General features: G+C 49.8%; 1 protein-coding gene across 5 annotated transcripts in view; it reads left to right on the top strand.

Annotated features, from left to right (window-relative positions):
• GPM6B (glycoprotein M6B) overlaps positions 1 to 22,185 on the top strand; it is a 79,789-nt gene that overhangs the window by 31,024 nt on the left and 26,580 nt on the right. The window contains exons 1-2 of one of the 5 annotated variants that reach the window (XM_040468290.1): positions 8,552 to 8,844; positions 16,587 to 16,706. The exons of 1 other annotated variant lie outside the window; for it this stretch is intronic. In XM_040468290.1, the coding sequence (XP_040324224.1) occupies positions 8,784 to 8,844; positions 16,587 to 16,706 (181 nt within the window). In that variant the 5' untranslated portion in view covers positions 8,552 to 8,783. Of the gene's footprint in view, positions 1 to 8,551; positions 8,845 to 16,586; positions 16,707 to 22,185 lie in introns of those variants that run through there. 3 more of the 5 variants (XM_040468291.1, XM_040468292.1, XM_040468294.1) reach the window with 3 other exon arrangements.

The raw sequence follows: 22,185 nt of genomic DNA, 5'->3' as shown, positions 1-22,185 counted from the left end.
TGTCTGCGCCAGACGTTTTGGGACTCGCCTCCCTACTGCGTTCCTTCCCCCTTAACCTGCCTGCATTTTTCTGCCACCTTCCCAGCACGATCAGACTCCCTTAGAAAGCAGACTGCCTTTGCTTCTCCTCTTGGCACCCCAGACCTTCGGTACCGCTCTCTAAGCTGGTTTCCGTTCTGATCGTCCTGTTGACGCCGGTAAGGAAACGGGAATTTTCCGTGTCAGCGCCCTTGGCCGCGTCTGCCCCTTCCCGCGGCCTTGACCGCGGACCACCTCTTCCGTCACAAACCTCCCTCCTTCTCTGTGACAGCGCCCTGCCTGGGATCTCCTCCAGCCTCTTCTGCGTCCCCTGGGAGTAGTGCTTCCCCCAGACCCCCACTCCCACCCCAAATTGGTAGGCCCCTCGGGACCATCTCCCAGTTATGGCCCCCCCCCCCCCCCAGAAAAAGACCTTGAAGCCCTGACTTCTGGTACCTGAGAGTCGGCCCCGATTTGGAAAGAGGGTCTTTGTGCATGGAATCGTGTCAAGATGCGGCCATGCTCGGTGAGGGTGGGCCCTAGTCCAGTGGGACAGGTGGCCTTACAAGAAGAGACGCACGCACAGGGGGAAGGCCACATGACGACGAAGGTGGAGGTCCGAACGATGTGTCTGCCAAGAACCAGCAGCGGCAAGAAGAGGCCAGGACGCGTGCTCCCCTAAGAGGCTTCGGAGCGAGCGTGGCCCTACTGACGCTTTGATTTTGGCCTTCTAGCCTCCCGGGACCGTGAGGGAGTAATTCCTGTGGTCGAAAGCCCGCCACGTTGAGGCACTTGGACACAGCAGCCGTAGGAACCCAATACGGACCCTGACCTCCCCGTGCGTTCCCTTCCGCACTCACCGTCCTTCGAGGGGTCAGAGCTGAGCCTCGGGGTCAACGCTGAACCCCCTCTCCCCCGCCGTGATGCCCGCTTTCTCATTTCTGCCTCACCGGTTCCCCGGTCCGGCGTGGCCGCCCTGACCACATCCTGGGCATCCATCAAACGGATGGCATCCTTTTGTAGAATTTTCCTCAGATGCCTCTGCTCGGTCGCCATCACCGTGGCGCACGTCGCGTGTGGCCCCGTGACCTACGGCGGCTGGCCCCGTGTCGGGATTCCCCGGGGGGATTTTCAGGCTCTCGTGCCCACCGCACACGTGCTCTGACGGTCAGACCCGGGTCTGTGGGGGTGGGGCCCCCGCGCGGGTGTTTGCAGAGTTCCCCACGTGGTTCTGGTACGAAGCCCCTGGCCGACGGGATGTCACAACAGCCCAAGCAAGCGTAGGGAAGAAAAGGTGGACTCAAGGCGGCGGTTCTCAAGCGGGGGTGACTTTGCCCGCCAGGAGGTGGTTGGCGGCGTTGGCCAAACTCCCCGATCACTGCAATGGAGGCTCTGGCGGCTTTGCGAGGACACTGCCGGTCGTCACACAGCTGACGAGACGACACCGGGAAGGGATCGGGCTCACAGGGGCTCCTGGGTGCTCCCCCGTCGTCCCCGGTGTCCGCGTGCAAGAGAAACCCCAGTGAGGACGGCCTGTACTCATCGGAGCTTTGTCAGAGTATTGGGTGTGAGTCATCCAGTCTGACTTGTCACTGTAGCTCTTAGCTTTCCGGGGTGTCATGTCCTGTAAAGGAAAGGATGACGAGTATAGAGGAGGGACTGAGGAAATCAGGAAAGAGAAAAAGAATAAGAAATCCAAAGGCATTAAAAACTCACGCCGGATGTGAAATGAGAAATTTCATTCCGGTAAAGGCAGGCAGGCAGGAGCTTTGCCAAATGGATAAAGCTTAGGGAAGGTCCAGTTATGGAAAAGATCCAATTCTAAACCATCGAATTCTCCATTTCTGGCTGTCTCTTTCTAGTCGTTGTGGTGTTTAATTTATGCTACATTTTGAACCCAGCACAGAAGTACGATTGCTTCTTTACGTAAAAAGTATCTTGGGGCACCTGGCTGGCTCAGTTGGCTGAGCGTCTGACTCTTGATTTTAGCTCAGGTCGTGATCCCAGGGTCGTGAGATCAAGCTTCATGTCGGGCTCCGCATTGAGCGTGTAGCCCGGTTTAGATTTTCTCTCTCTTCCTCTGTCTCTCTCCTTCTGTCTCGCTCCCCGGCTTGTGCTGTTTCTCTCTTAAACAAAGTATCTTTTCTGCTTTAAATGTAAGCTTTAAGAATTCTTGCAGTACTGGTAATCTTTTCCCTCCAGGCCTCTGATATCTGCTTCTAGGACACATCTTTAATTATATCATGGGGAATATAATGCGAAAATAGGAGTCACTTAACAAAAATGTCTTTAAAAACACAGTTGATTTCAAATTCATTCAGGCACACTAGAACGTCAAGTGGGGCTGTCTGTGGTTCTGGGGGTGCCACTCTGGGGACCGACTTCCTTTGCGGGGCACAGCAAGGATTATGCCTGGGCATGTGAAGGCCTTCTAGGCCCCGGAAACTGTGGAAAGAACAGGTCTCGGGGAAACTCACTGGCTGTGAGTTGCTTGCCTTGGTTGCAGGGGGTCAGCAGGAGGGCTTCCACAAGTGCTGTCTTAGTGACAAGAAGGGGCTGGGGGAGTCAGGGAGGCCATTGGAAAGGAGGGAGCGTCCGTCACCGGAAGAGGAGAGATGATCTATAAAGAAACCCGTCAGTGACGAGAATGGAAAAAGAGGTAAAGTGGAAAGGAAATGAAGGAGGTTCTGTCTTGGGTACTGAGAGGCTGGGCTTGGAAGGGGAAAAAACTGTGGGTTGAGATATAAAAATTTCAGAGGAATTAGTAGCTGGAGTAAATATGGAAACCTCCTTCTCGATGATTGAATGACTCCCAGCGAGGAGTCCTTCTGAAGAGAAGAAATCTGTAATGTGGTTTCAGAAAAGTGGAAAGAGTAGGCATGTGACACTTGTGACTTGATTGATAGCCTTGTGACTAGGGTGAGTGTCATTCCCGTGGGTTCATCCCATTCTTGATGAGTTCCCAGTTGACTGAACAGTCACGGTCACGTAACGTGGAACAGAGACTCAACGTCTGGCGTGCGATAGGTGCTTAATGGACCTTGGTTGAATGGACGAAGGAGTGAATGAACCCACGAGCCAGTCAGGTGACCAGGATGATGTCCATAGTGGCCTGTCCAAGTCTCTCTCACTGTGGTCTTGTCACATTCGTCTCTTTCATCAGTTACGTGGATCACGGGCATGTGAGACACGTAAGGCAAATTTAGCAGGAGACTGGGTAATTGTGATTTATTGGAAGACATATATATTCGGTCTTCATTTCTGGCACAGAGCTTCCAAAACCCTTGGAATTTCCTGTAACGGAGAGCCGTATAGGTGCCTTTTTTGTTTTAGGTGAATGCAGTGACTTTTGGAAGCTAAGGTTGGGGGCTGGTCACCAGCGGAGCCAACCAAGTGAGGACAGGGTTGGAACTTTCAGTTCCAGCCTCGTCCCCACCCCCACCCCCATCTGTACCCCTGGCCAGTGATGTAATCATTGTGCCTCTGTAACGAAGCCTCCATAAAACCCCAGAAGGACTGGGTTCAGAGAGCTTCTGGGTGGGTGAGCACCTGCAGATTTGGGGACAGTCACGTGCTGGGAGAGGGCTCAGAAGCTGCGGACCTTTCCCCATACCTTGTCCTGTGCGTCTTTTCATCCAGCTGTTGATTCATATCCTTTAATATCACTTACAGTAAACCTGTAATCTAATAGGCAAAACGTTCTTCTGCGTTCCGTAAGCTGGTCTAGGAAATTCGTTGAACCCGAGAAGGAAAGGGGGTCATTGGAACCTCTGGTCTATAGCTGGTCAGCCAGAGGCACAGGTGACCTGATGCCACACCCTGGGCACACAGTGTCAGAAATGAGCTGACTCGTAAGACCTCCTGTTGGTGTCGGGGAGCTGCTTGCTGGTGTGGGGAACCCCACACGTACACACACGCAGCGGAACTGGTGACCAGAGTCGTCAGTAACAAAATAAAGCCCGGGAAGATATTCCTGGAACGGATCGCAGACGAACAGTCAAAATTCTCTTGACAAGTGGGAAGCTGGCCCAAGACAGAGAGGCAGAGGGGGGTCCTATTCTGAGTGACGATGGTGGAGGCGCCCGAGGTGTCTTGCTCCCACACCATCCTTCACCCAGAACTCTTCTTGAGGGAGTTCCAGCGACGACTTGGTAGTAAAGGTTACTTTCCGCTTGTCAGCCCTCCCCCTCTTTGTTCCTTCTACCGTGTTGGACGACCCGCGACGCGCACGTTAGGCCCCCGTGGAGCGTCTTCTGCTCGAATTCTGCTTTGGCCTTGTTCCCCAGCTTTCCTCATTTTTCCTCCTTAGCCTCTTTCACCCTCCCTTTAAAGTTTTTCCTGTCCCTTTATTTTTAAGAGACTGCGCCCCTTAAAGTCTGATCTCAGAGTACGTCTGGTCTGTGTCCTCCCTGGCCCCTTGTTCACCATTCATTTACAGGTTGAGGGCCTCCTGCGTGCCGGGAACCGTTCTAGGAGCTGGTAGTACACAGCAGAGAGCAAAACAGACAACACTTGTCCGTGCGGGGCTTCTATTGTAGGGGGAAGACAGACAGTCCGCAGGGAAATGCCTGGATGGATCGGTGTTGGGTCATGAACATCTAACCCAGGTAAGGGGACTGGGCCCGTCAGGGTTACTCTCACAAGAAAGTCAGGGACAGTCCCCGAGAAGGTGGCATTTGAGCAGAGCTGTGGCCTTGTACTCCCAAGTCTCTGGTCAGCCCCTCTCCTTTGGAGCCATGTTTCCGGACAGCTCCCCCAGGGTGTCCCCGCGTACCCCAAACCATCCGGGCTCGTCTCCTTGCCAGACGTCTTCTTCCTCCTCGTTGGGTCCCCATTTTGGCTCATCCCGCGACCATCTCTTCATTCATCCAGGCTGGAGACTGCACACTCCTCTTCTCCTTTTCCATCCCCAGGAGGCGTTAAGTATCCAGGGAGATGTCCTCAGGATCCTCCCCTCCTCCCCTGGCCTTAGTTTGGACCCTCCGATCTCTTGCTGGGAGATTCCTCATTAGTTTGCCGGCCCCACCCTGCCCCTCTGTCTTTTACATCACGGACCCCATGACCTTTGTAAAGCACGGATGACCTCTGTTTGCAAGCCTTCCCTCCCCACCTGCTGCCTCCAGGATTAGCAAGGTGGTCTGTTCAACCCCCCTGATCCCCAGCCCCGTCCCTTCCTCTCCCTCCCGCCCCTCACCACCCCCAGCGCACGCGCGCGCGCGCACACACACACACACACACACACACACACACACACACACACACCCTGTGCTCTGGACCCTCAGTCAGAAAAATCAGCTCCCCCCCCCCCCACATGGGCCATCCCTTTTCCTTTTTGTGTGCTTTCCAGGTTTTCCTGGGATGCCCTCCCCTTCCCTGTTCTACCTTCCCTTTCTCTACCCTGCCCTGCCCTTTCCCACTCTCCTTCCCTTCTCCACGCTTCCCTACCCTCCCCTACCTGGCACTTCCCATCCAAAGGGCAGGAGTAGCTCAGCTCCGCGCACAGCTTTCCCCAACTTCTCTTTCCCGCCTCTCATCTTCCGTGTTGTGATCCTGGAGGGCTTGCGGGGGATCGCCCAGTTACGAGGGTTCACTGTGGCCCCTTAGTCTGCGGGTTACCTGGAGACCGGCACCGTCTCCTGCAAAGTCTGTGCTCCCCGCAGGGGTGAGCGCGTAGAAGGTGCTCGCCGAACCGGCCACAATTGCCTCAGAAATGTTAGAAATGTATGCTCTTCTGTCTTGCTGTTAATCATTTTTCTATCCCGCTTTTTTCCAATTCAAATGGTTTTTCATAGACCTCAGAGAGATTTTGAGGCTTCATATAAAGTTACAAAGGTAACTTCTAGAATCGTCCTACGTCATCAGCCTGACGAAAAGGAAGTGGTGAAGTTGTGAATAAGGCAGAAATGGTGCATTTCTCATTTGCATATAGTTTTTCAAGGTGAAAGTAGATGGAGGTGTCAGCTGGAGAATTTGTGACTATTTTGTCCGATGGTTTTGTTTTCTAGGACTATGATACGGAACCAGAGTTGTACTTAAATTTAAAAAGTCTTCCGTATTTAATGCAGAGCATCTTCCATACTCTGCCTTCCTACTTTAACAACATTTGAAAATAATATTCTTTTTTTTTATGATTGTTTATTTTTGAGAGAGAGAGCACGTGCGAGTAGGGGAGGGCAGAGAGAGGAAGGAAGACACAGAATCCGAGGCAGGCTCCAGGCCCTGAGCTGTCAGTGCAGAGCCCGACACGGGGCTCGAACCCACGAACCGCGCGATCACGACCTGAGCTGAAGTCAGACGCTCAACTGACTGAGCCACCCAGGTGTCCCTAAAAATAATATTCTTAAGTAATAGTCAAAAAAGTATTCTATTCTGCCAGTTCTCTAATTGAATGGTTTCACTAGATAATTTTTAAATAAAACCAATACCAGAGCTAATTACGATCGTCCGCTCTGGTGCTGAATTGACATTTGTTTTGGTTTTCCTTCTCAAACTGCCAAGGGAGAACAGGCCTGTCACAAAAGTTTCCATCGTTTGGTCTGAGTGCACACAAGTAGTCTTTGCAAAAATGTTTAAGACTGTCCTGTTCGGACGTATCATCATGTTTTCCCACGGAGGCAGTTGCATCGCAAATGAATCTCTTTTTGAAGGTCTGAAATTGTAGGCTGCCATGCTTCTCGCTTCTCTCGCCATGAGACAATAAAATTGTCTGGGGCCATAATTTAAAGGCATGGTTGATTGTGGGTGTGGACTTCTAGGAGGATGGTTAATGTGAAAAATGAGAAGTAAAATTAAAAGAAAATGTTGGAGGGGCGCCTGGGTGGCGCAGTCGGTTAAGCGTCTGACTTCAGCCAGGTCACGATCTCGCGGTCCGTGAGTTCGAGCCCCGCGTCGGGCTCTGGGCTGATGGCTCGGAGCCTGGAGCCTGTTTCCGATTCTGTGTCTCCCTCTCTCTCTGCCCCTCCCCCGTTCATGCTCTGTCTCTCTCTGTCCCAAAAATAAATAAATGTTGGGAAAAAAAAAATTAAAAAAAAAAAAAAAAAGAAAATGTTGGAACAGGCCAAACTGGTTTTCAACATCTTTTCTGGCTCACGGGGGGAGGAGAGGGGGGGAGGGCCAGGGGTATTGAATGTAGAAGGCTTTGGGGATTATCTAAAACTAAGGCATTGAAAGATCAGGGTGTGGGAGGATTTCCATTCAGGATCTTACACGTTTTTTTCTTAAGTATTGAGCGACAAAGCATCAAACCTGGGAAGAGATTTTTTTTTTTTTTTTTTTTTTTCCGGAGACAATGGCCTCCGATTTGGCTTTAAGTTTGCTTCTAAGGTGGGTGCTCAACCCAACCAACTGTCAGGCTCTTCTCGGTCAGGGAAGCCTTCACCCTGTGGTTTTCAGTATTCATCCCTCTAGTTGACTTGAGCTTCTAGAAAGATCTTTAATAGAGACGGTGAACGTAAGTGGGTCAATCAAATGTTTAAATCATGGTACAGAGACCAGCGATGCTTGGAAACATACGGCTTATGACCGTGATAAAGGCTTTTATATGCTTGGATGGGCTGAGAACTGTGGTCCCATAGTATCTGGGTACGTAAGAAGGCTTGTGAAACCGGCAGTCAGTCATTATTGGCACGATAATAGCCTTTATGCCGAACATTTAGAATGCTCTTGAAAACACCCTTTTGACTTTGAGGGAGAGGTTCTAATGAATACAGCTCTATGTAGAAATAATCACGTCCAGTAAGAAAAACCATTGTATTTCCATTTTCATTCCAAGAAGCCACCAGAATGTCAGCCAGATAGGCTTGTAGCATGTTAGGCTTTTAAATATGGAGGGAAGGAAACCTTGTTATGAATTGGGCATGGGCTAACGTGTCTCTTACTGCCTCGTATGTTAGTTACAGACAGAGAACAGATTAGAATTCTAATGCCAAATTGCATACAGCTATTGTCAAATCCACGTTTCTGATTTTCTTCCCTCTGATGTATTTTTCTGTCTTTAATATATATATATATATACTGTAATATATGTAATACATAATTGTATCATATATTAATATTATTATATATATTTTGCAAATCTAGCTAGCTAGCCAGAGACTGCATGGAAGACAAATAGGAAAGAAAGCAAGTAAAATAGAGACCATGGGCTAGTCCTCTGAGTGTATTCTGCCGGGGTCGGGGTAAATGAACTTGACTCAAACTGTGATGCTCCATAAAGGGGTCCCCCCCCCCCCAGCCCCCAGGAAGGACTTTGCGGTGGAAGGCCCGCGTTCTCCCAAGAGAGCACACGTCCCGACCCCGCTGAGTCACATGGTGGGAGGGGGCTCTCTCCCTTCTCCTCCGCATCCCGTCCTCTGATGTCACAAATGTGTTCTTCTGCCCTGGGAGAGCTGATTAGCATTCAGCGCGCGCAGTTGGCCGGGGCGGCTGGGGGGCGCGGGCGGGGGGCGGGGGGTGGGGGCGCGGCTGTCCCCCGGGAGCCGCAGTGGGACGGGCCGGGGCGCGGGACGGCCGCGTTATAACTGGGATCCTCGCTGACGTGTGGCCGCCGGCTCCTTGGCAGCTGTGGCTCTGGACCAGTAGGCAGAGGGAAGCTGCCGCTGACGCGTCCCTTGCATCTTGGAAGGGACTGTAATCCACTGTAGTGAGAACAGAGCCTCTCAATCACGCGGTGTAAATAAGAGGCGGAGGGGGAGTCCAGGAGAAAAGGAAGAGGAGGGGAAGAGTGTGTGTCGGGGGAGCGGGGAAAAGCATTTTTGGTGGATGGTATGAAGCCAGCCATGGAAACTGCAGCCGAGGAAAATACTGAACAAAGCCAAGAGAGAAAAGGTACCCAGCGCTCCGACAATAGCCGGTTTCAAGCTTTTCACTGGGGGTGCTTGGAGAGGGGTAGCCCGGTTTTGGGTCTCTTGTACAATAGTTCCGAAACAATCCCTCTGGCATGGTCTTGCTTTCGGGTGGGTTTTTTTTTTTTTTTTTTTTTGTCCTCCAGGCTGAGGTTAAATTCATAGAGCAGCCTTTCTTCTGCCCATTCGTGTTCCAGATCTTCCTGCCCCATATGGGATTTCCCAGAAGGATGTCCGCAGTTTGTCACCCTGGGTAGCTGGATGGGGGAAACGGTCTTTTTGTCTTTTTCATTAATCGAATGAGTCATAACTTAGGTCCCACGTTCTGCATGTGATAGTGCGGGGACATGAAACGCGTTGTTTTCTGCTCATGCCGAGGACGAACCGGAGGGGCACGCGTACTAAATATGCTTGGGTTCCGCTGATGCCGTAGTGATTTGGGACATTTTCTGATTTTCTTACTGAATATGATTGTTCTTTCCTGACTGTGACACGTAATAACCCTTGACAGTTGGAGCTTCAGAGAGGAGACGTCAGCTCTGTCGCCTAGCGCTGATGGAAAGGGGCGGAGGGGAACCGGGAAAGGTCTTGTCCCCTTAAGGGGAATGTCATCACGATGTTGACACAGGGAAGGGCTTTTCGAGAGAAACAAGTGTTCTGCGGTAAGAAAATGGCAGAAAACAGGAGCTAAAATTAATCTGTCTTTTGCTAGATGGAAACTGATGTCAGGCGTGAGACCCCATGGCGTCAGCTCAGCCACCGTTAAATTACAATGCGGTGAGATGCGTTCACCTGTCTCCCTCACCCAAACTTACAGGCTCCCCTGAAGGATACCCCATTCTACACCTGCGGTGGCTCTCGTGTCACCAGCCTTCACGCTCAGGTTATCTCCCGTGGCCCTGGGTCCACCGACACTCGCTAAGCAGTAGTGATTTTCCAGGGCGAGAGCACAACTCTGTTGTCCTTATGGATATGTCGGTTGGACTCTCTGTCTGACAGCAGGCTTGGCTACAGGCTGCCTGTTTATAATTTCTATGGAACTGCTTCTGTAAAGGGTACTTTAATAGACGACGTACCCTAAACGGAGCAGTTTCATTTTTGAAGTAAATTTCAAAGTTGAGATAAAATAGGCACCACGTGAAATGTGCCATTGCAGCCGTTCTTCACCGCGTCACTCAGTGGCATTAGGTACGGAGCATTTTGATTTTAAAATTGGTAGTTTGATTCAATCCCTGCATGAAACCTACCCGCCCTCACCAACAAAACAAACAAACAAAAGCCGTGCCTGGTCTCGTATATATTTGTAATTTATAGGAGGACCAAACAGCCATCAGAGAGGCTCTTGGGAGTATTTATGAAGCTTGAGGAATGGAGATAAAAGTAAAAGATTCATTTCCGTGACGACTGGAGATGAAGTTCGGGGGGGCATGATAACGTAACAGCGTTGTTGTGAGGAAGTCTCTCGGAGTTTATAGCAACGTTTCTCCGAGAATAGATGACTTCATCTAGTGCACGCTTTTTGTTCATACTGGGTTTGCCATATTGAGAAACCAAATTAACCATTGATAAGCCATTAATAAAACCATCACGGCCTCCGCAAAAACATACGTTTCTTTTTTTTCTCCGCAAAAGCAAGCGAGGAGCGTGCACCCAATACAAAAATCCTTACTACACAACCGTGTTTCTCCCCCTCGTTGAGTCTTCATGGACTGCTGACACTTCACGTCAGTTACATACTATTTAATACCAAATCTGCAGGCTGCACTACATCGATTGACTGTATGTGAAAACTCGTTAGTTAGCTATGGTTTTAGAGACAAAACTAGAAGCAAAAGATTATTCCTGGAGGAACTCTAAAAATTGCCAAAATTGACAGACACTGGCTGCAGAGGCAGTTCACAAGTGCCAGGTTAACACGAGGTCTCCTCACACGTACAGTACGGGCTCGAGTGAGAATACCGGCCAGGTCAGGTGTTTGGCCAGCACCCCCGGGGGTTGTGATCGCTCTGTGACCTGCCATAAATGCTGATTTGGAGGATGGCTTAGCTACTGATCTTCGTGTAGACGAACAAGTTCATATGCCAGCTGCACCCAAGTCAAAACCCACACAAGTATCACCTTTGTCATTTTCCAGTTTGCTGGCCCATTGTCATTCTAGGTGCACGCGCGCGTACACACACACACACACACACACACACACACACACACGAAGTTGACAGAAATGTTTCTGCCCGCTTGTCACTCTAGTGTTCCTTCAGATTTAATTTGAAATTTATAAGACAAATGTTGACTTCCTTGAAATATACATGTAAAATTCTGAGATAATTGGAGAATGCATTATATAATTATTGATCTGGGTTTTTTTTGGGGGGGGGCTCATTTAAGCCTTGCAGCAAGGGATTTAATTTACGAAATTTAATCCTATGCATTTTGTCACTCCCCACAGTTTTTCATGCACGTCTATTCCCCCCCCCCACCCCCCGTTCCTTCTTTCCCGTTTGCTTTCAGTAGTTAGTGCTAGGGACCAGACCTGCCTCTTAACTTGGGGTGTTATTGCCCAATGGCTAGTACCCAGTAGCTTAGGCAGTCTCGCTTCAGAGAATTATTTGGATTATTATTAAGAATATAAATTAAACTTAGCTTTATAAATTGACCTCGCCTTTTTTAGCTGGCCTCCCTTCCTTCGGCAGGACAAAGGGAGCTGTGTCTTTAAATCAGAATGACCGTGTTCCAATTTTGAACAATAATCACCTAAATCCAAAAAAAAAAAAAAAAAAACATACATGTTTTTGAAACCGCCTTCTTGCTTTTGCCGCAGAACACTTCTGGGAGGTCAGATTTCCCAAGAGGTATTTAGTGATCGATCTCCAGAAATTTTTAAGGAAAGCAAGCGGGTCTTGTCAGATGGACGTAAGGAATGCCAGGTTATTACGAATAACCTTTTTTACATTGGAAGCATTAAATTAAATCCAAGTATGAGGATTGAGTAAACAGAATCGCTGAAATGGAATAAGTAGAGGAAATGAATAAGACGGAATCAAAGGCACTAGCTCATGGGCCTCAATAATGAAGACAGGGAGAGCTATGTTTCTATTTATTTCTGTGGAGTATTACTTGATATCAATTCATTTGTGAAGACCAGTGCATCTGGAATTGCTGGGAGCACTCAATCAAGGGGCAGAAAAACAATCGAATCAATTGCCGTATTGTGCAGAAAAAAAAAAAATCTGTGCTGCAAATTCTTTTATTACATGTAGGAAATTGGAGTCTACTGAAACAATTAGAGTCGGGCTAGCTAAGCGCCGGGAATCACGGCTGAAATGATTTTGAGAGTCCCACACCTCAGACCACCTGGGAAGGAAAACGCAGCGAATCGGAAATGATGCGTAATTAACAACAAATTCTAGGACGTAAGCAGAGTGAGGCACGAATTCGAATTGCTGGCTTGTGTAGAAAATGAACACATCCATTTAAATGTTTTGATCGCATCGATGTAATGCCTTACGTGTCTCGGTTTGTTTTTTGTTGCTTTAATTTAAGCGCGTGCCCTTTGGGCCCTCTTCCTTTTTGTCTGGGAAGAGAAGCACTCTTATAGAATATATGGCCTGCGTGCTAAAGTCCCCGAGGGACACATTTGACACGTTACACTCTTCGTGGTGATCTATAAATGATTAGATTTTGAGGGGTTTTTTTTCTTGACATTTAATTATATGAATACGGTACAGAGAAAGTTTTAGGTGCAGTTTTCCCCTTTTAAGAACCTGCCAAAGAGGACGTTTGAAGACAGGGTGTCTGGGGAGTAGGCTGTAGGGAAAAGCAGGGTTTATTATTTTTATTATTTTTTTTTTTTTTAGACAACTTAAGGGCGGAGAAGATCTCAGCCATGTGGTGCATCTCCTACTTTTATATTGTCGTTTCCATGGGCATATTTTTCAAGCCTTGGCCTTGCTGTTTCACCAGAAAAAGAATTCTGACCCATTTCTGGAAATTCCACATTTGCCTTCCTTGAAATTGAGTGGAAATCTTGCGGTTCAGGTTGTAATGTGACAAATTGCCCTTTCCTGTTACTTGAGACTACGAGTCAGTGTAGAGTAAATAATCCAGGTAAAGTGACTTGTTAGCAGTGATGCACCTGAGTACATCACTCTGAGAAGGTAGCCAGCGAGCGTCCCCCCACAGGAAATTTTCCCTTACTGGGACTGGTGCTGAATTAGATTGTTCCAGAGACACTCTCTTGCTTTTTTCTCCTTGGAACCAAACGTACAACCCCGTGAGATGGTTGGCCAGGAAGAGGGGTGGCTGTGGGACAGACGAAGAAGGTGACGCACACTGGCTTTTAAGCAACGGAGGCTGCAGTCTGTGCTTCACAAATGGACCTGGTGGTTCATTCATTTGTTGATTTATTCACTTAATAACATCCTCCTTTGAAACATCGCTCGCTCGTCTTCTGTCCTCCCAGCTCACGTCATAGAAGGGTGCTAAGTCATCTTAGGGACCATTATGTGTCCTAGAGTCTTGGTTTTCATCATAATTTTCCGATCGGTGCCAGATTAAATAGCAGGCAACAGTACCAGGGAGGAGAATTTTCATCCTTAGCCAGCCCAGTGATGTTTCTTTTCAAAAAAAAAAAAAGAAAGAAAACATATAAAGGGAAAATAAAGTCCTTTCCTCTTCTGGAGGCTGATTTGATTAATTGCATTAACTTCTTTCTGTATTCAAGCCTTACTGGCCGTGTTCCATATCCGGGGTCAGCACGCTTCATCCATAAAGGTCCAGAGAGTAAATATTTTAGGCTTTGTAGGCCACACGGCCTCTGTGGTAGCTACTCACATCTACCACTGTAGCGTGAAACAGCCATGGATAGTAAACCAATAAATGTGGCTATGTTCCAATAAAACTTTATTTACAAAAACAGGTGGCTGTCGTTTGCTGACCTCCACCATATTTTGTAGTGTGGTTGTAGCTTTCCTTGAATATTTTAAATAATACCTAAAAATGAAGGATGACAGAGCTTTCAAAGACCTTGCCTGGGGACTGTGGTCTTTCTAGGAAGCTCAGTCTTTGTCCCTTAGTTGCTTCCAGTGATAATTTCGTAGATGCTTAAAAAGGATACCAGTCTGCAGTTCAGTTATTCAGCCTTGTCGCATAAATCAATCACAGTATCTAAGTACATTGAAAAAAAAAAAAAGAGCACTAGGCATTGTTTTGTTTTCCTTTCCTCAATTGCCCATTGTTTGTTTCATACCCACCTTTGGTGACAACCAGCCACAGTTGTGACTATCGCCATCAGCCACAACCGCTCCCGTCAGCCCCAACTATACATTGTGTCTCAGATGTCACAGTCTTTCGTGTGCTTCTTCAACAATCTAGAGTGATCTCCTGCCCATCTCGATCTTCTACTCTCTAAGGGGAACGTTTGCAGCCTCCCCTCCGTAGGCCAGAAGCCAGGATCTCCCTGGCGTGTGGGTATATATTCCCAACTCTTGCCAATTGCCTGGCATTGACGGTGTTGTAATAGGCCATTCACGCAGAGGCTTCTCCTTGTGATCCCGTGACCCCCTTCCAAGGCTGGGGACCCTGTCCTTTTAAGCAAAAAAAACGTATACCGTGCTCTTTGCAATTTTAGAACTAGTTTCATGTTAAATGTCGTTAGGTTTGGCTCACATGTACAAAAGAGACATGATTTTCTTTTCTTTCGTATCTAAAGATTTACTGTTGGAGAAAGGCCTTCCCAGAAGTATTGGAAAAAAGCCATCCACTTGCTGATCCTGTCTCCACATCTGCTGGAGCGGTAGTATTTTTATGCTGAATTCAGCGTGTCTGGCGTGGCCGCCATGTTTTTGCTCAGGAAACACAAACTTAGGGCACAGAGGTTCAGGGAATCGCATGGCCTGGCTTGGGTGAGGTCAGTGTGCTGGGCGGCCCGGAGGTCCATTTCTGGACCCACGGGGTCCCAGGGTGCTGCCTCGCTTTCAGCCAAATAACTCAGTCATTTATTTGTAGGCGCCTACTGTGTGTTGGGCATGGAGAGAGAAATTTTTTTAGAGGACGACGAAGCATTTTTCCGGTCAAAAGTGATCGAACTACTTGGGATCGTCTTGTTTGAGGTCGATGCGAAGGGCTCACAGACACTTGACCTGCTTCTGGTTCTTTCCACCAGCCCCACTGGGTTTCTTTGCTCTTGGAGTATGCAGCACAACCCACATCTGAGCGGGAATCTCCTGAGCAGTAAGGCAAGAGTCTAAACCCAGGGAAAGTGGAGAGTTAAGTCCTTCTCAGAGCCCTGAAATCACCTCAGGAGCTTGGGACCTGAGACGTTTCTTTCGGAGGCACAGAAGCACGGCTCACCTCCACGCGGACCTCAGAAAACCTCTTGTTGAGCTAGCCACTGCCTCGGCAAGAGTAGAAGCTTGTAGCAAATGCAGAGGCCACACAGCAGGGTAATCTGGCGGTTTCACACGTGTCCCCTCTCTAGTCCGATGGCCCGGGTTCATTCCCAGGCTCCTTCACCCCTGGCTGCCTGATCGTGGGCACGTGACTTCCCTTCTCCCCATCCTCGGTTTCTCCATTTATAAAGACAGAGTAATAAGAGTACTGATTTCATAGGATGGCTGTGGCAGATAGCAGACCTTGGATTATTGAGGCAACAGGTGCAGCGTGCTTTACACGATGGCGGTGCATCGCGAGCACCGCGCGTGCGAGCTGCCATCCCCGTTATTGACAACACAAACAGCGGCACGTAGTTTCATCGTGAGTTCTGATCTTGCCCTAGCACCATTTTCCCCCTAAAATGTCTTCAAATGTCTCTGAAAAGACAATTCTGCTTTACCTTGAAGCCACCTTTCTTTAAATTGTTGTTTGTTTGTTTTTTTAATGTTTATTGAGAGAGCGCATGAGCAGGGGAGGGGCAGAGAGAGAGGGAGACAGAGGATCCGAAGCAGGCTCTGTGCTGACAGCAGAGAGCCCCATGTGGGGCTCGAACTCACGAACCTTGAGATCATGACCAGAGCTGAAGTTGGACGCTCAACCGACTGAGCCACCGAGGCGCCCCCAAAAAGGCTTCCTTTTTCAGAGATTGTGCCGGGTGCAGCCAGGGTCTCGTCCAGGCTTTGTGAGGTCTTGAGCGCACCCGGTCGGGCTTGGTTGCCTCATCACGTGGCCGTCTCCTCAGGCCTTACCCCCAGCGCTCGCAGGGGCCAAAGGGAGCATTATAACCTGATCTTCTGATGGAATAATTGCCCACGTCAACATCAGAATCATTTTTTATCCTTAACTATCTGTGGCACCCCACAGGGCGTAATCCCTCGAGAGGTTTTGTGGGATTCTCAGACAGAAACCGGCCAGAGCTGTCCTCATGAGCTGTTAGGGGTTTCAAGGTTGTGATTCAACTGATAGTTGCCCGCAGCCTACTCTGTGTCAGGAATAGTGTCTGTCCGACGTGAGCCTTTTGCGGGTGGGCGGCGGGGGGCGGGGGGCAATGGCGACAGTAAGGGAGGAGAAAGGCAATTTTGCGGAGCTGTGCAAACTTCAAGAACGGAGGAGCCTCCCAACGGTCTCGATTCATCCTGCCCGGTTGATAAGACGGTACGGAAAGGTTGCATTTCAGTAGCTTTTTTTTGAAAAGACGCCCCATTTCCTTTTAACTCTATGGTGAAAGAATAAATGCTGATAAATAATCTTTGCCGGAGATAGAGACACTGACTCTTTGCCACCTGAAATTGGCAGTGAACAGCAGAGCTGAAATGGAAATTGGCAGGTACCACTGGATGTACCCAGGCTCAAAGAACCACCAGTATCATCCCGTGCCAACCCTGGGGGACAGGGCTAGCCCCTTGAGCAGTCCAGGTAAATACAGCCTCGGGGTGCATTCTAATAGCAAGTCAACTGTTACCCTTAACATTTGTGATGGCATTTTCAGTGTGGTGATATTTCATGTTGTGTTTGATGCGTTAATTTGTTCCCAGGGGCGCGGGTGGAATTGGCCCTTTAAAATTTTTGTCATCATCTTTTGTTTTTCTCTCCTCCTCTCCATTCCACCCCATCTTTTGCCTCTTTCTTCTCCCTCCTTCCCCTGTCCTTGCCTCCCCTCCTCTTCTCAAAGGGAGCAGTGTGCAATGACATAAACCTTTGGGTTACCTCCGAGAAATTTCCAATGTCTGAACCCATAAGGGGCCGGGGGGGGGGGGCGAGGTCTGTGGCACGCGTGTCCTCCATGGCACCAAGACCTGGGCCGGGACGCTCCAGGAGCCTTGGCTCCAAGAGTACCATGAGGGTCCCCAGTGGGCCTCCTGGCCCCACTGCTTTGGAGCGCTCTGTCTGAACATCAGTCGTTGTCTCTGACAAGGAAAAATCCAAGCCCGTGACACGAGGATCGGATAACTGTGTGCTCGATCCCATCAGGTAGGTCTGTTGGGTCTGGTTTCCCGTTTCCTTGCTCTCGAGGAACGCTAGTCTTGCGGAACTGCAAGGTGCCAGGTTGGAGGGACACGTGGGGGTCCAAAGCAGGGAGAGCAGTGAGCGGTGTGAACGCCCGCCCTCCGTGTTCCCAAAGTCTACACAGGTCTTATTAACCCAGCTCGGTCAGCTAAAACTCCAGTGACTTCAAGTTACTTAAGACGCGGGTCAGAAGGGACGGTGGTGGATCAGATCAACCCGACAACAGTCGTCTTTGTCCTCCCAAGTCCTTGCACCGCGTGTTTCTTCGGGAACCGGTCAGGAGCCACAGGGTGGGGTCTCCAACTGGAGAAGGAGCAGCCCTGACGTAGAGTGTAAGACACGCATTGAGTTACAGAGTCGTAACGCCTCTAGTTAATTGAATGGAACTTTTTCGTTTGAAACCTAAATTGTGGCTTCAGGTTAATCAACACGAAATGTGACGTTGGATTTAACTGTACATCTTGAATTATGCATTCCTTATTCTGACATGTGGCTGTCAGGCACCAGCTGTGTGTGTGTGTTTGTGCATGTGTGCACGTGCGTGCGCACTCGCAGTGCCAGTTAGGAAGGGCGGGCAAGAAGTCACGTCAGACGTCTGTTCTTCTAGATCCTTTTAAGAATGGAGAGGGTCCTGGGATCTTGATTTAAGAATTCCCGTTAGACGGTTTGTGAGCTCGAGCCCCGCGTCTGGCTCTGCACTGACAGTGCAGAGCCTGCTTGGGATTCTCTGTCTCCCTCTTTCTCTGCGTGCCTGCCTCTCTCTCTCTCTCTCTCTCTCTCTCTCTCTCTCTCTCTCTCTCTCAAAATAAAGAAATATTTTAAAAAGTGCTGTCAGACATGATATATCCATAGCGGAATGCTACTCAGCAGTAAAATGGGATAAATGTTGATATACGACAACATGGATGAATCTCAGAAACATGCTAAGTACAAGAAGCCAGATGTAAGCGACCAACTCTTGTCTGATTCCATTTATGTTAAGTTTCCAGAATTGGCGAATGCAGAGAGACAGAAGGTGGGTTCGTGTTTGCCGGAGGCTGGAGGAGAGGGGAAGTGGGCAGCAGCTGAGGATTTGGGGAGTCACGGGAATGTTTTAAAGTTACGCTCTACTGATGGCTGTACAACTCTGTGAATTCACTCAGAGCCGTTGAATTGTGCACTTAAGACAGGCGACTTGTGTAGGTGAACTGTATCTATCTCAAACTCTTGTTAAAAAGCTACCCCCAACCCAGCACCATGAGATGCGCACAGGGCACGGGGGGGGGGGGCAGCGGGTGGGGGGTATTTGGGTAGGTAACTGGGTGCACACCCCGTGTGCTGCACGCTGTTCCGGCCAGGCCTGGGCACTCCCACAGGCCCAGCATGCTTGTCTCCCTAGAGAGCCCAAGTCTGGCACGTGGAGCCTGTGAACAGTTGCTCGCCCGTTCAGGTCAGATTTGGTCACCAAGTTCAGATCGGAACAGGTCTTGTGGCCAGATGAGCCACACAAGAACCCAAGTCCTTCGCTTTCGGGGTTTGGGAGATTCTGGAACGGTACGATGAGACATGTCGAACTCTTGATAGTGTCCCATTGCTGGTGACACTTAACAGGTGAGAATTCCGTGAACAGGCAGGCTCTCGTCTAAGCAGGAGGAAACTGAACTCGGTGTAGAGAATCATCTTCCCAGACCCTGTGACGGCCTTTCCCCGCACGCAGTTTTCCCTTTTTGTGTACTGGCTACAGTAATTGGAACAAATACGCCTCTGTGGCACCCACACCGGGCACCGCGCGTGGCCGGAGCCAGCCGCACAGACCTTACGCGGCAAGGTACGAAGAAGGCAGCTGGGGCCCGGGAGTGAGGGGACCGAGCCCAGCCACGTTAGCGCCTTCCCAGTTGCTTGGAGATTTCGTTGGCTCTTAAATCATCGCAGTTGCCATTCTGTACTTAGATCCCAAACCAGATGGTGTGAGGGAAAAAATAGAGAATTCCATATGGCCCTGGTGGGTTTGTTTTTTTTTTTTTCCAGAGTTCTCGTTTCTTTCCAGTGGGCGGGGGGGGGGGGGGGGGTTTGAGAGAGGCTGAGCAGATCTTTGCCAAAGGAAGATGCCTCTCCCACCTACGCAGCTCTTAGAGCCATGACCCCTCCCCCTCCTAACCCCAACTCGCTTATTCCCCTTTAGAAAAGTCCAAGTGGTTCCCCTTTGCTTTGCAAACCTTGATCCTTCGATGTTCCTCGTTTCTGGCGTAACTTCCCAGTAGAATTACATTTTGGGGACTTGGATGACTAACCTTTGCCATCGGTTTCTTTTTTCTTCTTTTTCATCTCGTAACTGCTTTGGCCAGGTGATAGCCACATGTTCTCCAGGCCGACGGGAAATCCGAGGGTGGTGGCCGCGTGGACCATCCCCGGTGATGCTGCCCGGGGGCCTGGGCTGGTGGCAGTAGAAGGAATACTCAGTGACGCGCCTGCCTTCGATGGAATGTCGTGCTTGACGTGTAGGGAATACTCGAGGCTGCCGTTGTCAGGTGTGCGATGGCAGGCTTCAGAGTGGGGTCTGAGAGGAGGGAAATCGTCTGCTAGAAAAGTGTGATCTGTGGACCCGCAGAATTGGCATCACCTGGAAGCTTATGACAAATGCAGTCACAGGCCCCAGTCTGAACCTGCCGGCTCACGATTTGCATTTCAACAAGACTTCCAGATGGTTCCAACGCACATTAAGGTTGAGAAGCACTAATTTATTTTTTTTTTTAATTGACTTCCTTTTAGATGTTTATTTTAAGAGAGAGAGAGCAAGCAAGCAGGGCAGGGGCAGAGAGAGGGGGAGAGAAAATCCCGAGCAGGCTGCACGCTGTTGGCGCAGAACCTGACGCGGGGGCTCGATCCCACGAACTACGGTTTCAGCCTACGGCGAGAGTCGGATGCTCGACCGACCGAGTCACCCGGGCGCCCCAAGAGAAGCAATAATTTAGAGGAAGGCTCAGAGTAAGAAGGGAGAACTGGGAAGGAATCGAAGTGATTTTATCCTCAAGAGATCTAGAAATCTCTCTCTGGAAAAGGCTGAGAATGGCTTCAGGGAGTCCTTCCCTCTGTGTTTATGGAGAGGTGGTCATTAAGGGACAGTGGCCTTTGATCTCTCACCCCCTTTGTTGCAAATCTTGCTGAAGGAGAGTGGGGGAGAGGCAGGGAAAGCTGGAAAGGTTTGTTTCCTTGTGGCCAAGAGAGGGCGAGGAGAAGGTTACCGGGAGCTTGGGAGAAATTCTCAAATGTCCCTCCTCACCTTCTTGAATACAGTCCGGCGACTTGCAGGAGGCTGGTCCTTCACCGCTATCACCAGGTGGACCAGGGATGGCTCCTCAGCCTACCGTCTGATAGCCGAGCAGCAGGACCGCCCCCTCTGCCCATCACCGCTTCCCTCTCTGCCTGGCTCCCTGCTCCAAACTGTTCTGATACTTGGTTTAAGACGGCCGGCCGTAGATCGTTCTGGAAGTGGAGAGAGAGAGCCCTCTCACATCGGAACTACTCACTCTGGAGGGTATGGGGAGAGCGTCGGGGGGGAGATGTGGGTGTTGCTCTGAGAGTCGAGCAGGAAGCCCACGTGCCGGGAAGTGCCATCGGGTGTGGGTCGCTGTGGGGTGTCGCTCTTTCCTAACCTGGGGCTGTCAGGCCGCCAAATGTGGGGTCTTCACTGAATACCCTTGAACTGTATTTCAAGGGGGGAAAAGAACCTTAATCTTTTTTGCGGACACCATCGAGGCTCTGCAGTTGGGTGTCCCCTGTAACCCGCGGTGTGGTTGTGCTGCTGGACTCCGATGGCCGGGCCTCCCTGTTCGCGAGAGTCTGGTTGGAGATGCCCTCTTCCTTCACACGGCCCAGTCCGAGGGCTTCCAGTAAGTCACGGTGTTTCTGCTTAAGCAGAGGCTAACAGTGGACGCAGCGTAAGTGTATTACAGCTTAGGTTCTTGCTATAATTTTTTTTTCATGTTTATTTTTGAGAGACAGATCATGAGCAGGGGAGAGGCAGAGAGAGAGGGAGACACAGAATCCGAAGCAGGCTCCAGGCTCTGAGCTGTCGGCACAGAGCCCGACGCGGGGCTCGAACCCACGAACCGTGAGATCACGATCTGAGCTGAAGTCGGACGCCCAACCGACTGAGCCCCCCAGGCGCCCTTCACTTATTCCATTTTCAAATCACCTGCGTGCGTCTTCACCAAAAAAATGTGCCGTATACGGCAGTTAACGATTTTATGGCGTATTTACCAAAGACTATGATTATGTCAGCCAAATATATATAATTTCTTGTTCGTGACTGTTCGTTTTTTTGTCAGCTATGTTCTTAGCCTGTGATTAGCACCTGATTATGTAACCGTGCTCAGGGGCGGCAAACGAACGGAGCCGAGACGCAAAGCAGATCGATTACTATTGAATGTTGGTTTGGGGCTTTCTGTCCGACACCTCTGGTTTTAGGGACACCGACGTGGATTACTCAAAGCAGTGATTCTCAGTCCTTTCGACACAGTGACATCTAGTCTCGGCTTCCTTTATGACACCCCTCGTGTGCTGTGTTTTCCGTTGAGAGTTAACGAAACTGGATTGTGTCTTGAGACCCTTTGCCACCCGTAGAGCGAACGGGAGATACTGCGAAGTGGTTGGGACGGAGCTGAAGTTTGCTGCTGGAGACTCGAGGCTGCCCCCCCCCCCCCCCGCTTCTGCTCGCTCACAAATAAGCCACCCACACCCACGCGTTGCCACGTCTGTCAGAAGCTTATATAAAATGGCTTTTGTGCTAAACAGAAAGCTCTGGGTGTCAGAGAGTCATTTAGGTGGGATGAGGCTTTCTCTGAAGATCATCATGCTTGCGTTTTATCTGGAATCTTCTGTGGACAGTGCTTGGGGGGGGGGGGGGGGG

This window comes from Herpailurus yagouaroundi, unplaced genomic scaffold, assembly GCF_014898765.1.
Source record: "Herpailurus yagouaroundi ecotype Mexico unplaced genomic scaffold, PumYag 67690, whole genome shotgun sequence".
NCBI classification, from domain to species: Eukaryota; Metazoa; Chordata; class Mammalia; order Carnivora; family Felidae; genus Herpailurus; species Herpailurus yagouaroundi.
This window is presented reverse-complemented; position numbering and strand designations above follow the sequence as displayed.